At 41.6% G+C, this 16817-nt stretch overlaps 1 protein-coding gene across 2 annotated transcripts in view; it reads right to left on the minus strand.

The window, feature by feature from the left end:
* The window catches only part of SLC4A4 (solute carrier family 4 member 4), a 266399-nt gene that overhangs the window by 237226 nt on the left and 12356 nt on the right, over positions 1-16817 (minus strand). For both annotated transcript variants that reach the window (XM_032843239.1, XM_032843305.1), the window contains exon 2: positions 9572-9751. In XM_032843239.1, coding sequence (XP_032699130.1) covers positions 9572-9751 — 180 coding nt within the window. The remainder of the gene's footprint in view (positions 1-9571; positions 9752-16817) is intronic.

The raw sequence follows: 16817 nt of genomic DNA on the forward strand, positions 1-16817 counted from the left end.
GAAATCAGCCTATTTTCTACAGAAAACAACTTCAGTTTTAAGCAAACCCAGCTAGCTATATGGCCCACGTGTTTATTGTAAATTTGCCTTCAGAAGTCACATTTTCCGTTACACCTAAATTATCACTTCCCAAAGCCTCATAAATGAAGCAGAAGCAATTAAACATAATTGCTTTCTTTTGTGGCCTTTGTGGTAAAATTCTGATAACTGACAAAAAATAATTTTAATACAGACTGCTGTATCACAACAGCACCTCTACCAGTAGTGGCTTTACGTAAGGGTAGCAAGTGCCTCCTCCCTTTTTTTCCCCCCCAATGGAATTCTGCTTAACTGGCAAGCAGCAACAGAATAAAAAGTTTCAGGGATGTTCTTGTTTCAAAATCACTAAATCGTAATTCTGAGAAGGATGTACAAAGGTCATCTAAGTTCATCTCTGCAGCAACATGGATTAATCTGCTTATCTGTAATACACATAAATAAACAACACTTATGCTTCTCTAAGTAAGACATTCCACAAACAGCCTTGATGACACACTCGGTAATTAACAAATCTCACTATCCTAAAGTAGCCTCCTTTATAGCCCAGCCTCACTCACGCACCACAGTGGAATGCGAGTATGAAATGAACAGTCAAAAGTAGAGGCAGACTTATTCCAACTCAACATGCTCTGTGGTTCTTTAAAGAAATGTCATCTTAAATTATATTTTGCATGCTTACGTTAACCTGCATATTTTCACACATTTTAACATTTTTTCAGGAGAAAAAGTATACTCAGGATAGCACTTTTGTTTCTGTTTTGAAAACATAGACAATTTCTATTTTATTTGTGTGCTAATTAGTCACTGCAAAACAAAGCTGTAGAACTACAGGACCTGAGCTATCTGAGATCACTCTTCCTGGCCTTCTCTCTTGCCGTTGCACCAGCATTCAACTCACGCTACTGCACAACACTGGTGACTTCTATTTTAATCACACTTCACTAAGATTTAGGTTGCAGGGGTAGCATTTTTTAACTGAAGTGGTTGTTAATGCTGAATAATCACATAACCTTTTCTCTTCGGTTTTTATTTTCTCAGCAGGCTGGAATATTTAAAACTAATTGGTAATTTCTGGACATTTCATTGATGCATCCATGCAAAGGATATGCTATTTCAGAAAATGATTCAAAATAAGCGTAAGATATTGCTCCTGCCCTTGAGGCTCTAACGATGCTGTTGGAGAGATGACACACGCCTGAATGAAACAGGCAGGTCCGTACAGGAGGTGTTACCAGTCTAAGTACCAGAACATGTAATGCAGGGGATACTTGCCACAGGAGCTCAAGAACTGGGAAAGCTGTTATGAGTTAGTATAAATGTACTCTTTAAGGACTTGAAGAAACAGAGTAAACCTATAATTATCATTAAGCAACTTAAAATATTAAAATGAATAGAGGAACCCCATTATATTATCAGTTTACTCTTAATGTATGAGCATCCCAAGTAAGGAACCTGCCTTAAATAGTAAGGAGCATTAGAAGAGTTTTGCTTGCTTGTTTGTTTGCTTGCTTACTTGTTTAATTAAAAAAAAAAAAAAAAAGACTAGATGGAAGTGAATTTAAGATGTCTGGCAGCCTTGGGGTGCCTGGGTGGCTCAGTGGGTTAAGCCTCTGCCTTCAGGTCATGTCATGATCTCAGGGTCCTGGGATCGAGCCCCACATTGGGCTCTCTCCTCGGCAGGGAGCCTGCTTCCCCGCTCTCTCTCTGTGCCTGCCTCTCTGCCTGCTTGTGATCTCTCTCTCTGTCAAATAAATAAATAAAATCTTTTAAAAATAAAATAAATTTTTAAAAAAAGATGTCTGGCAGCCTTGTCTGAAAAAAGTCCTTCTATTTCAAAGAAGAATCTGAAGGCTGAACACCCAAATGAGAAGATATTGCATTAGGAATTCAAAGGAAAGGGCAGACATGACAGACTCTGAAGGAAAAACCAACAGCACTCAGTGAATGGCTGGCTATGGAAGAAAAAGAGCAGGAAAGAAGCAAGGATAGTTGATATTTTTGTTGTACAGGCAACTAGGATAGTAGGAACTCCATGCTCACAACACCTTAAAAATGTGATAAAAAAGAAATCACGTAGCGCTCCCCTTGCATTGGAAAGTTATTAAAAGAACCCAACATTCCTGCTTCCAGATAGTGGTCATGGAAGAATTCCAGAGAAGTTATTTGTAGAATAGACCCATGGTCCCCAATGGCCCCTCATCCCAACGACTCCTGCATCAACAGTTTGAACTCGTAAAGTCTGGAATAAATCCCTGGTGTCAAGAACACATATAGTCCTTTAATAACTATTTCCCTCAATCTGAGAAATTTCCTCAACAGAAGACCCTTTCAAGAAGATCCCTACCAGGGAAGATAGTCAATGATACTGTAATAGTGTTGCATGGTGACAGATGGTAGCCATGCTTGTTCTGAGCACCATGTCACATACAGAGTTGCTGAATCACTATGTTGTGTGCCTGAAACTAATGTAACATGATACGTAAACCATACTCAAGTTAAAAAGAAAGACCCCTACCAATATTCCACACAAGTCCAATAATCACACACGTACACACATACTCACAAATATACTCACACCCTCAAGCTTCCTGTCTTACAAATTTGAACCCAAACCACAGGACATGTCCTGCCTGGGTAGCAATGCCTGTGGCAGGCAGCCATGTACACCCCCACTCACTTCATCAAAGTATACTTCACATCTTAAATTCCACATACTGCTGGGGTTTCCCCTGTTGTCCATGCCAAGTCACAACCTCCTTTTAGCCTGGAGTACCCCAGCACCTGGAGCACAGTAGAACTCTCTGGGGCCTCCTGAACTCATGAGTCACTAAAAATAGAAGCAACATCAACTCTCCCATGACACATGTAAACACACTATTCAAAACATCTCATGGCATGATAAAATGGAATAACTATCATAATAGAACAATCAGAGGCACCAAGAAATGACACCCTTCCACAGTGTAAGAACTACCATTTGGAGGGCGCTCCAGGAGAGCTGAATTTCAGAAATTCAAAGCTCCCTGAGAGACGTACATGGTTAACTAGCTAAAGAAGGCAAAAACTCCATGACACAGTCCTCCTGTATGCACCAGCATCCCAGAGGAATAAACAGCAATTATCTGTACCACACAAAACACAAACTTGCTGACCCAACCCAGCAGCACCAAAAACACAAGTATGCCAGACATATTTCCTTTCTGTACAACACTGCCTTCAAGTTGCTGACCTGTCCCACCCAACAGCCCTTCCTCGGATTAATTTCAGTGAGAAAGACAGAGAGCCAGAAGAGATCCTTCTCAGGAAGGAGCAAACAGCCCACTTGCTTGCAGGGGCCCAGAACTGGGAATTCCAACTGCTGACCAAAATCAAGAACACAGTCAGCAAGCAGTCACAATAGCGAACACTTCTGACCCCACTGAAAGTCTTGTTTCATTGGTCTTTTTTCCTACCAGTCAGCATCCAGGTGACACCCCTAGCAAGCTTAAAGACTAAATTTCAGTTAGTTTCTTCAAAGGTGCCATTGGGAGTGAGGAGCCAAGCTGGTAGCTAAAGCAAAGGAAGAGCCAGGGGGAAATTGTAGTAGAAAACTCCAGAAGACCTTAAAGGACAGTGATTAGTGTTCATAGGATATTAATCTCTACAAAGTTTTAGTCTGAAGCTCTTGATGTTAGCTGTGTACAATGGGTGGGGGGAAAATGAGCTTGTTCAGAGCCATCAAAATCATAGTTGCCAACCATAACTGTTAACCAGACGCACTGCTCACTTAATACTCAGAACACTGTGAATTAAATTCCATGATTATCTCCTTTTAGAGCATGAGAACCCCGGAGCACAGAGAGGTTAAGTTTCTTTGCCAAGGTTGCACTGCTGATAGGAGCTGGGATTCAAACTCAGTCTGGCTCGAATATGTGTTCCCAACCACTGCTTTCCCAGTAAAATTACAAGTGCCCCTTCTGCAAAGGCAAACTCTAAGTTTTCAATTTTTTTTTTAATATAAAGAGACTTTGTTTCAGACCTAGAGAAAAGTACTTCCTCCTACTTATATAAGATAAAAAAAAAAAATAGAGAAGAGGGTGACAGAGACAGTATAGTTCTTTCGTGTTCTGTTTGGTTTCTTAACAGGGACAACATCTACCTCATTTCACACACATTCCCAAGATCCTCTCTTCCCCTACCACACGCATTCATTTGGGGCACATGTACACGGCATTATCGAGAATAAACAAAGCTTACTTTATGACCTTAGGCTTCAGGGTCTTGCCTGAAAACATTTAAAAATCAAGGAAAAAAAAAAAGAATGCACTAAGAGGAATAAGGTCAGGTAGAGGGAGGGCAGAGGGGTGTGCACTGGGAAAAGGGGAAGTCAGATGACAAAACCCCAAATAATCTTGGCTCTTATGAAAAGGTACCCTGTTCATTTACCCGGAAGCACTGAACAAAAGCAGCTCCCCATTTCTCTGTTTCAGTTTCCTACCATAACTGGATCACCAACTGGTATCCATTGTTCCCGGCTCACAGAAAAATGTTCACTAGCATAAATCCATCAGTTCTGGTACATATCCAAAGGGCTAAAAAAAGAATACCACAAGACTGAATGAGTGTCTGTATGCACATACCTCACAGTATGATTCCACAACAGGCAAGTCATACGTGTGAGAAGCCGTTAGCACCTCCAAGCACTGATGCCTGCTCCAGCTTGTCCAGAAATCCCTCACACATCAGACCGATAGGCTGAATGGGATATTCTGTTTGTCGCTCTGTTTCCTAACATTTTACACATCTTCAGAGTCTCCGCACTCACAAAGCAGCTTGGGATTCCCCCACCAATATCCCAGGACACTAACCGAATGAGAAGTTCGGAGGTCAAAACCATCTGTGGACGTTTTGGTGTGTTTCTAGGGCCCAACTCATCAAAGACCACCTTCCCACCCACTTTCTGGGCAACCCTCAGAGGATGGCAGCTGCTAACTTTAAAAAAAAAAAAACGCACGGTGGAGGAGGCAAAAAGGATTATTTTTAAGAAAGAGCACAATCTAACTTTTCTCTCCACCACCCACTCCACACCACCTCCTCATTCCCTTGTCTCTCCTCCTGCCTCTTTTCCATTTCACTCTCCTTCCCCAGCCTCCCTCCCCGGCTGCTCAGCGAACCACACCTTCTCGCATGCGTTTCCTTCCCTATGTCCCAAGCTGGGCGGGCGGTTCGGACACCACACCTGGGGGAGAGCGGCTGCTAAGGACTCGGGGCTGCCGCCAAGCTGGAAAGAACAGATCCAGTTCCTCCTCAAGGCTCCAGATGTGTGGGAACCAAAACATGCACTCACTTTTTGGAAGCCCTGCCTTGACAGGAGAGCCATAAAGAATAGGAGAAGCATCTCGGGTATGAGCCAAATGAACCTGTTAATTATGTCATCCTCCTGATGTGCCTACACACGGGAAGACACTTGGCTTATTTCTTCTTCTAAATGCCCTTAATTATTCAATTCCGTGCCTCTTTAACACGGCTTCTGAAGCTGGGCTGCCTGGATTCTGTGCGGAATAGTAAGCATTTCGAAGTGTGCATGATGGATCCATGTGGCCTGCGGATGAATTTCTTCCATCAGCTGTGGGCGACAAGCAGCACAACACGCTCGGAAGTCATCTACCCAAACCAAAATGCCACTGTGGCAATAGTTACAATAATGAGGCACTTTGCAAAGTGGAATAATTAAAAAGTTAGGGCCAGATTTTATGTGGCGAGGGAAGAAGGCAGAGCAGGGAAAGATAAAGATGATGTGCAAGGACTAAAAACGAGAAAATCAGCTAGATCTTGATCAATTACTGTGAAATACACCAATACAAGCAACATTGGTGTCTTCCTCTGTAGTGATCCATTCACTCCCTTACTCCTCCATAAGCATTTATTAGGCACGTACTATGTGCCAGGCACTGTGCTAAGTTCCAGAAATAACACAGTGAACAAGACAACTCTGATCCTATCACTCACTGAGCTAACAATGTAGCATCGGCACATGCTCGCAACATTGCAAGTTGAAGCGTAAAGTATGAAGGAAAGAAAGAGCTGAGAACGAATGACACTGGAGAACATAAGTTGATAGAATAATAGGAAAAGTCTGTCTCCACAACATACAAAAGCTAGAACACGGGACACCTGGGTGGCTCAGTCAGTTAAGGGTCTGCCTTCGGCTCAGGTCACGTTCCCAGGGTCCTAGGATCCAGTCCTGCATTGGGATCCTTGCTCAGTGGGGAGTCTGCTTCTCCTTCTGCCTTCCGCTGCTTTCCCTGCTTGTGCTCACTCTCACGCTCAATCTCTCTCTCCATGTCTCACACATAAACAAATAAAATCTTTAAAAAAAAGAGAAAAAGCTAGAACATAAAGAGAAAAGCTAACTAGGACAAGAATGGGGTGACCATTCCAGGAAGACGGGCTACATGTGCAAAGGCCCTGAGGCAGAAAGGGCTTGGGCACCAAGGAACTGAAAAATCAGTGTGGCTGAACTAAAGTGAGCAAGATGAGAAGGGTACATGGCAGGACTGGTGAGACACTGTGGGCCATGATGTCCAATAAGATTTTATTCTAAGGACAACAGGAAATTTTCAGCAGAGGAAGGGCATAACCCAATTTACATTTTATGATGATCACTGTTGCCTTTGGGTGGAAAAAGACTTGAAGAGTGGAGCTTGTGGCAATTGTCTGAGCAAGAGATTCCCTGGACCAGAGTGTGGCAGCAAAACTAAAGAGCAGTAGACAGTTTCAGATATATTTTAAGTAGAACTAATAAAAGTCACTGAAGGATTGTAATTGAGGGTGAAATAAGGAATCAGAGATGACTCTCATCAAGTTACTCTATTTATACACAGGGTTTTTCCAGAAGTTACAAGCATCACCTGATATGATGTCAGGCTCGTGCAGGAATCTGATCTATGGGACGCGGTATGCCTGTATGCACATAAGGAACTCAAACACTCTAGAACCAAGAATAACAAACTCTGTGGAGCTGTTCTTGAGAGAAAATTATGGTATCAAATGGTATCCTAGGGAGATATTTCAGTGAGTTTTCCCATAAGAATTTTATTGTCAGGTTGGTGACAGAGCCCTGTAGCTTCCCCAAAAACCTAGAGTTAAATGCCTTTCTATACGTGGTGCAACAATTCTCACTTTCACATGGAAGTGCTCCAGGTAAACCAGCGACCAATCCATCTGGTCTCCATGATAAGCAATAAAGAAAATATAAATTTCTAAGAGGACCTTCATATCAAATTGGATGACCCATCGGGGCCACCTGAGTGTATCCGTTGACTAAGCATCCAACTCTTAATTTTGGTTCAGGTCATGATCTCAGGGTCGTGAGACTGAGCCCAGGAACTAGACTCTGTGCTGGGCATGGAGACTGCTTGAGATTCTCTCTCTCCCTCCCTCTCTGCCCCTCCCCTGGAAGTGCTCTAAATAAATAAATAAATAAATAAGATCACCAATGCTCTTTTAAAAAAATTGGATAATCCATGTCAAATATGTCGAGGCATAGGATAGCATAACTTACTGACTAGCAAGAAAATAACTAACTGAAAAATGCACATTTACGAATAATTTTCTTATGATCACTGAACAATTGGTCCTTAACAACAGTCTCTCCATATGACCCCTTCAGAAACAGAGTATACAACACAACGCAGTACGCCCCGGGGAGGAGACCTCAGAGGGTAAAGAGAACGGGCAGCCTTGTTTACCCGACATGCTGCACACGAGCTAGTCCCCAGCTGCCACAGAAACCAACAGGCCCCCGCGGTCGGTGCACATTTAGTCCCAGCGCCTTTCTGATCTGCTTGTCCCCTTTCACCTCTCGAGTGTTACTGGCATTGTTCCTGCTGCCCTTCCTAAAAAGCTGGTACATGATTATCTAAAAGCCCTCGGCCCATGTGTATAGGTGAGCATCTCTCACCTTTTCACTATCTATAGTAACGATGCACTCTCGTTTATACCCTGCAGAACGAGAGATGACTTAGAGACAAAGGGAGGGAGAGAGCAAGAGATCTCACTCTCTCTCTCTCTCTCTCTCTCACACACACACACACACACACACACACACACTCCCCAGGGAGAGACCTCTGGTTCTGGCACAACTTTGCCGAAACAGATAGCAAACAGAAAGAAACAGTAGTAATTTATTTGGAAAAGGGTGTAATCTTTTGTTCCTGCAGACTATCAACTCTGACCTTTTTAATCTGCATCTCAAGGACTTTGCTTGAAACGGATCCCATGATTTCAGTCAGTATAGGAAGGATTCCTTTCAGGCAGGCTTTTCCCCAACAGTCTAATGAAAAGTGCAGAATTCCTAGCTCCTGCCCTTTGGTCCTTCCTGTCTCACATTTGTTCTAATATCTTGCAGTGTGAATTTTGTGGTCTGTCTCCGCGCTTTCCTCCCACCGTGGCTCTCTAATCCAGTGGTCCATCTGCACGGTTCCTCTCAGGACAGGACTTCACTAGCTCCTAAGCCACCTGCTCGGTGTCCGTAGTGAGAGTATTCGAGATTCACAGATTCACATCCCTACGCTTCACACCCTCTTTAACTGAACTCTGCAGATTCACGGTTCAACACTCCTGAGCTGTTGGTTCTAATCCGTGCTCTCATCACCTGTGGTGACTGAGCGGGACCCTTATCTGCGCCGCCCAGAGCGCATTTTACTGCGGGCTCCATATTTCTGCGACTGCAGCAAAAAGATGAAGCATGTACAGAGCTCTGCCAGCATGAAAAGCTGTCACTATGGAGCTCCTGTTGGGGAATCTTCCAAAACTGGCATGTGTTTCTGTTGCTTCTCCCTTCTTCACGTACTCATTCTCGCTTCAGCCACAAAGCTCCCCGGATGGCAATCATCTCCACATCCTAAGAAGCAAAAGCAACAAATGCATATCCCTGAATACACTCAAACGAAGCCTTGGGTGTCTGTCCTCTGAGCTCTTGTTACCCTGTTCTTAATAACACTCCTATCCAACGTCTGATACTTAATGTTCAGCATTTCAAGACCTGCATCGCTCTACCTTCTTCTCTGATTCGCAGGATGCTTGTCCGCTCTTCCTTTTCAAATCATCGACCTGGCCCAAAGCCTGGGGAGATGCCATCTATAACCCTATCAATATCCTATGTATATATAGCTCTCACCTTGACCCACTGTCTTAAAAGAACCTATTTCGAAGCCAAAGCAATCCAAAACTTTCCTTGAGTCTTCCAGTACTATTGATTACTGTAGTTAAATACCATGTATTAAATACCATGAAATAGCCCTATTTCACGACTCAAAATGTAAAAACCACAGACATGCCTAAACTTTTTCAGATCTTTTCAGAATCTTACCAGATCTCCTAGAACAACCTGCTCGGACAAGAAAAGAGTCCCACAGACATTACCCGTCAAGAGAAGACCACCTCAGTATGACTGCGCCCCTCCCCATTCATCACAAGATCCCAAAAGGTGTCCTTCCCAAGAATGTGGGAGTGAGACGGAGAGGAGCAGAGACGCCCAGGAAGTACTCACTGAGAGGCTTCAGGATGCTGCTGCTGGACTCATCAGCATTTTCCACATCTGACTTATCAGAGTAGTTCTCAGAGATTCTTTCTTTTTCCTTCTTCTCTTTGTGCCCTGTCTTTCTCTTGTGGCGTCTCCTTCTCCTGTAACTCTTCGGCACATGGACCCCAATGTAGATGGTATGGTGGCCTGAGAAGGTACACAGATCACCAGTCATTTCAAAGCACATTCTCTGCTGCACAGAAATTTCACAAGCTCCTCTGGTCAGAAGGAAATGTCTATGAATTCATTACCATTTTATATTTGACAAATAAACTCAAAAAAAAAAAAAATCTCTTCCCAATTTTCAGGTCGCTAGAGTATAATTCAATCTGTTGGCAGGCACCGGGATTCTGCGAGGGTGTACTCCAGTTCTATTCAGATAGACTCCTTTTAAAAGTGTAGGGAAACCAAAAAGGACCAAGCCAGAAATCAGGAATCCTTGATTCTGGTCGTACCTTGGTCATCAATAAGCTATTTGACCTTGAGCATGTCCCTTAACCATTCTGGGCCTCAATCTCATTATTTGTGTAACAAGAGGCTTACCTCGGGTGATCCCAGGACACCTATCTAGTTATAACCTTCCTGAGTCTGTGATACACTGAACAGGGTGCTGAGAAAAGAGGTCTGGGAGCAGCAAAAAATAAAGATCTAACTCAAAGTTCAAGAAGTCATTCTGCTGGGCATAAGGTTTTACGTTAAAACTTTTTTTTTCCTTTTTTTTTACCAAATCAGCAGAATAGAGACTTAGAACTGGGACAAATTGAGAAAAAATAAGACATACTTGGAGAGAAGATTTTAGAAATACTCAAATGTTCACACTAGGAAACAGCTAAAATGAATGTCAGTTACAGTGCCATTCTCATTTTTCTTTTTTCGTTTCCAAAAGTTTCTAAAAACTGGTTGTTGCAATGATAAAAATAAACCCAGCCCAGCAAAAATTGCCTTGAAGAGAAGGGCATGAGGAAAAAAGATTGTGAAATGCTTTTAGTTCTCTAGATGGAAGAAGCTGCAAAACTGACAAGTGATATTATTTTTACAAAATCTGATAAGACGGGGGGAAAAAAAAGAACTCAAAGTTCCACATCTTTTTTTTTTTTTAATTGGGAAACTTTTACTTTCACTTTATATACAGCATAACTTCTGAATGTGGGAACCACCATCTCAGAAGTAATGTGAAAACTTTCTTTTCTTTTTTGAATTGCAAATTAGATGAGATTATCTCACCTTTGCCACTTCCTATTCTATTCTAGAAGTACTCCTTGATGACCACTTTACAATGCCACAGAGAATACCACACACCTAACGCGCAAAACTTATACACGCAGTATGTCTAATATAAAGTGCTGTGAGTTACTTTTCACAGGAGCTCATCAGGCATATCTAAATACAGTATAATTCACAGGGGTGTTCCCTTGAATTGGAAGGATTAAAACAGTTATATGCTCCTTTAGGCGAGAGCTTCCAACTAAGGAATGCAGATCCCTAAGTGAATGGGTTAGCATTCCAAAAAAAAGTCTGGTATTTGGAATGAAGTTGGAGGCATCTATATAAAGTCCCCCCAACACACAGACACACACACACACCAACTCAACTATTACAAAGCACAGTGAAATTCTCCTCCCAGAATAAGTGCCAATGAGAAATTTATCATGTCTAACCATTTGCAAGCAAATTGTTCTCATGGGAAAGCTATATTATACTAGGAAGTAGGAAATGTCTCAGAAACAATGTGAATTAAGAAACAGTGTCAATTGTTTCCTGTGCTCCGGTTACAGAGGGAGACCTGCCGCTTTGTCTCAAGTCACACAATGTATGCAAACAAAGCCAACCAATTTCTTTAGTAAATCAAACACTGAGAGCTTGGTTGCTTTCATTCAGGAATTAGGAAAACGTCATGAAAAGAATTAAGAAGCTAGAAAATTTAAAAACCTGTCACGTTAAATATTTTCTACATCTTATTAAATAATGGCAACTAAGCAAAAAAAAAAAAAGGCAGTGATGCTACATTAGTCATACTGATATTACACAGAAAGACTTTTTGAATTTATTTATCCACAGTGTCTTTTATAAGTCATTTGAAAGATCGTTTCTATGGGCTGATAGCATTTTAAGGTAAGATTTCTGACTATAAAATGTTGTTGTCAACCTAACCAAAGAGAATGATTCAGAGAGTGAGCTTTCAAAGCCCACGGAGAGGAATATTCCCAACCTGGGACCTCACTGGAGTGAAAACACCACAAAAAATGGTGCCATTTTATTCACACCATGATCACATGCCCTCCCACAACCACCCCCCCTCCCCACCACCTTGTGAATAAGATGCAGCTTATCCCCATCTCCCCTAGCTGCTGCCTCAGGTGCCCCCCAACACGCACATACACCCTTCAGTCACTTTAACACACATTTGCACACAGGTGGGGAAGCTCTCAGATATGATGATGCTCTCTGGAGCCCAGATACCAAGCAGAACTGTGGTTCCTTGCAAGACACCCCAAGTTTCAGACATTTTTATCGGCTTTATTGAGGTATAATTTACATGCATAAAATGCACTCATTTTAAGCTACAATTCAATGATTTTTAGTATATTTACGGAGTTCTACAACCATCACCTTAATTAATTTTAGAATATTTCCACCAGTCCAAAAAGATCCATCATGCACATGGGCAGTTGTGCACTTTCTGTTCCCACTCCCAGCCCATACAAGCACTCTTAATACTATCAGTGATGGCCTCTGGGAAGCTACAATTCTGTGGTGCCCACATAGCTGTGAGCTTTTTTGTGGGCATCCTTACAGCACAGCAGAACAGAATACTCCCCACGTAAAGAAGATATTGCTTTCCAAGAGCTGCCAGAAGAAATCATGACACTGGGCAAAACTCAAAGCATCCTCCTTTTCCTCTCACACGTTATTGGTAACTAAATTTTCCTCTTCTGTCTTGGGTTCGGGGAGAAGAGAAAGAGCATCGTCCTGCAGTTAAATAAACCTTTAGGAACTCAGGGACGGTGTTTGTGTTTCCTCAATTACTTCTCAGTCACTGTCCACTTCAGCTTCTGTGCCCGTGAGAGGACAGCAAGACACCCTTGCTCTGGAGAGTGAAGGGAAGGCACGCTTTCTCAAGGTGGTGACCATGTATTTCATAAGCATTACATGCCGAGTAACAAAAATACCAAAAGTAAAATGAGCTCGAATGGAAGACTCTTGCTGCACCCACAGAACACCTGTCTTCAGCAAGCAGAATTACTGATGAAAATACACTACTGTTGATAAGACTCTCATAGGTGGATTCCAATATTTATTTTCAATAAAATATCTTAACCTGTCTCAGAAATATGTCATAAAGACTGATGGCTATTTTTAAAATTGCAACTCATAAAAATGACAGCAAGCACTTAGGAAATCTACAAAAGTTGAGGGTGTAGTATTATTTTACATGTAAAGTAAAAGATGAGAAACTTGACAGACAAGCTTTCCAATTCTGCAAGAGTCTACAAAACCATAGACGCTGAAAGACTCGGGAACAGATACTTGCTTAACTTGTAAGAGTTTTAGACTTAAAAAATAAGTGTGTGTGTGTGTGTGTGTGTGTGTGTGTGTGTAAAATAAAACCTCTCTGCTAGAAATGTCACCAAAAACCGCTTCCAAAATTTCACAGAAAACTTCTTCCTAGGAGAAGCAATAATTTTTTTTTAAATAGCTATAATTCATAAGAAAAGGTACTTGTTTCAACTATGCTCAAGGAGAAAAAAAATTAAGGTGATTGCTTTAAATATTATTAAAAAAAAGTTTGCATTTTTGCTACTAAAATTGTATAAAGTAAAACTACTGGAACCTACATTTGATGGTGTTCATTTAGGTGTGAGTCAAAGGGCATTCAGCCCTTGATTTGGCAGTGGCCTCAGTATCATGTGTTCAAATAAATACCCTGCATGCCTTTTTCTGACAGATGGTGTAAATTCCCAACAAACTCCAAATGTCTTGGGAATATCTCATAATCCATCCCACAGCCAGTACTACTGGGAAGAAAACATGGCTTTCCTAGTTATCTCTGGATGTCAGAAATTATCAGTAGGTGATGCTTGCATTTCCCATCCTTCTTGCTATCCTCACCTGCTCCACCTCAACTGAAAGCAGAAGTACTGCAATGCTATCATGTCCAATTCTTCCAATTCCTGAGATATTTCTAAATTCATGTCATTGATAGTTGCTATCATGTTTTCAGGCCAACAGAGAACTCTTACACTTAGTAACTCTGTAGTCATTCGAGTTAAAGAGGCTTTCACAGACACCACCAAAGATGACTTATAATTTTGTAGAATTAAACCCATCAAACCAGAAGAGGGTTTTGCTCCAGCCAAACTCAAAATTCTAAAAAGGACTGGGTACTTAAACACCATATGCCTCTATATGCAAGAAAGATCTATTAGCTCCTTTAGGAAACATATTACTGTGTTTGCTGTACATACAGATGATAGTAACAATTTGTTGGATACTTAAATGTGCCAGGTTCTGCCTAGGTCTCATATCTATTACCTCATGCAATCATCACAACCAGACAAATTAAATACTTCTATCTTAATTGTACAGACAAAGAAACCAAGGTTCAGGGAACTCACGGATACTGTCACCAACTAACTCATTAAATCCCAGAGAAGAAATAGATCTCATGTGTCAACATCAAGGTGAGTACTTCATCACTGCATTAGCAGTGGTTTGTTAGTTTGGCTTTTTCTTGGTGGGGCAGGTGGGGGGTGGTTATACTATACAGTACACAGTATTTATACTCTCAGTCTTACAACTGATCACACTTGCTTTCTTGTGCTGCCTGCTAGAAATACAAGACACAAATCTCAGGCCAACCAGTGGCAGGTAGGCAAAGTTTCATGACATGCATTTATACACCTCACTCTTCCAGCTTTTCAACTATTATTTTCTCTTCACACTAAACCGTTTTTGGAATAAGGCAGTGTACAAATATTTTTTAAAAGCTGAGATGCCTGGGGAGCCTGGGTGGCTCAGTGGGTTAAAGCTTCTGCCTTCGGCTCAGGTTATGATCCCAGAGTCCTGGGATCAAGCCCGGCATTGGGCTCTCTGCTCAGCAGGGAGCCTGCTTCCTCCTCTCTCTCTGCCTGCCTCTCTGTCTGCTTGTGATCTCTGTCTGTCAAATAAATAAATAAAATCTTTTTAAAAAAAAATAAAAGCTGAGATGTCCAAAATGCTTGAGGAGAACACAGGCAGCAACTTCTTCGACCTCAGCCACAGCAACTTCTTCCTAGATACATACCAAAAGCCAGGAAAGCAAAGGCAAAAATGAACTATTGGGACTTCACCAAGATAGAAAGCGTTTGCACAGCAAAGGAAACAATCAACAAAACTAAAGGACAAGAGACAGAATGGGAGAAGATATCTGCAAATGAAATATCAGATAAAGAGCTAGTATCCAAAATCTATAAGGAACTTAGCAAACTCAATACCCAAAGAACAAAGAATCCAATTAAGAAACAGGCAGAAGACATGAACAGACATTTCTGCAAAGAAGACATCCAAATGGCCAACAGATACATGAAAAAGTGCTCCACATCACTCAGCATCAGGAAAATACAATCAAAACCACAATGAGGTACCACCTCATACCAGTTAGAATGGCTAAAATTAATAACTCAGGAAACGACAGATGTTGGTGAGGATACAGAGAAAGAGGAACCCCCCTACGCTGTTGGTGGGAATGCAAGCTGGTACAGCCACTCTGGAAAACAGTATGAAGGTTCCTCAAAAAGCTGAAAATAGAGCTACCCTATGACCCAGCAATTACACTACAGGGTATTTACTCCAAAAATACAAATGTAGTGATCCAAAGGGGCACCTGCCCCCCAATGTTTATAGCAGTAATGTCTACAATAGCTAAACTATGGAAACTATGGAAAGAGCCTAGATGTCCACTGGCAGATGAATAGATAAAGAAAATGTGAACTTTATATAGATACACAGACAATGGAGTATTATGCAGCCATCAAAAATGAAATCTTGCCCTTTGCAATGAAGTGGATGGAATTAGAGGTATTATGCTACGTGAAATAAGTCAATCAGAGAAAGACAATTATCATATGATGTCGCTGATATGCAGAATTTGAGAAACAAGGCAGAGGATCATGGGGGAAGAGAGGAATAAAATGAAACAAGACAAAACCAGAGAGGGAGACAAACCATAACAGACTCTTAATTTCAGGAAACAAAACTGAGGGTTTCTGGAGGGTAAGGGGGTGGGAGGGATGGAGAGACTGGGTTATGGACACTGGGAAGGGTATGTGCTATGAGTTATGTATGACTGATGAATCACAGCCCTGTATCCCTGAAACAAATAATACATTATATGTCAATTTTTTTAAAAAAAAAGGTATGCTGTAAGTGTAAAATAAGCACTGGATTTTAAAGATAAAAAAAAAAAAGCTGAGATGTCAGTACTGAGGGAAGGGGTTGGGGAGGTTGGGGATGGCTGAGTGTGGCTATGAGGGAGGGCAGATTTCTAGGCAAAGATTTAGACTTGTAGGTTTAGATCTGTCTAAAGGATCACCAGAGGACAGGTAACATCTTTGCCATCCCCATCTTCTTACACATATCTCTTACTAAGCACTGAGGGATGTTCCAAATTTAATTTTATCCACATTGTTGCTCTTCCTATAATCAACTGAATTTCTGTTTTCTCCAGTTCAAAGATTCCACAATGCTTGGCACTTTATATCATCCTTCTAGAACTAATCAGCAATATTCCCAAAATATAAGTCAAATACTGCCTTCCCTGACTTAGCTAAAGAAAGCTGATCTTATGCCAAGATGCCTAAAACATTCTGTATCTATTGCCAAGAGGGATGTAAGGGAGGGAAGCAAAACTAAGAGATATTTATTATTTCTATTTTAATTATGAAAGAAAAATATAGAAGAGGAGGCAGAGCCGCTGGATGAGTGACACATTATAAAAAGATGCTATAGACTTTACTTCTTAAACCAAAACAAATGTCAAAGATTTTTTAGAAGTACAGGAACAAGCACCTTAAACAGAATCATAGTATCACATCCAGAATCATAGTATCACGTCCTTAAACAGAATCATAGTATCACGTCCAGATGCCACAGAGGCTCTGGGTTTGACACTTTGCTGGAAGGGAGGCGGGATGACTGGGGGGGGGGGGGGGGGGGGGGGGGGGGGTTAGAAGTA

Source organism: Lontra canadensis, unplaced genomic scaffold, assembly GCF_010015895.1.
Source record: "Lontra canadensis isolate GAN:19392208 unplaced genomic scaffold, GSC_riverotter_1.0 scaffold1, whole genome shotgun sequence".
NCBI classification, from domain to species: Eukaryota; Metazoa; Chordata; class Mammalia; order Carnivora; family Mustelidae; genus Lontra; species Lontra canadensis.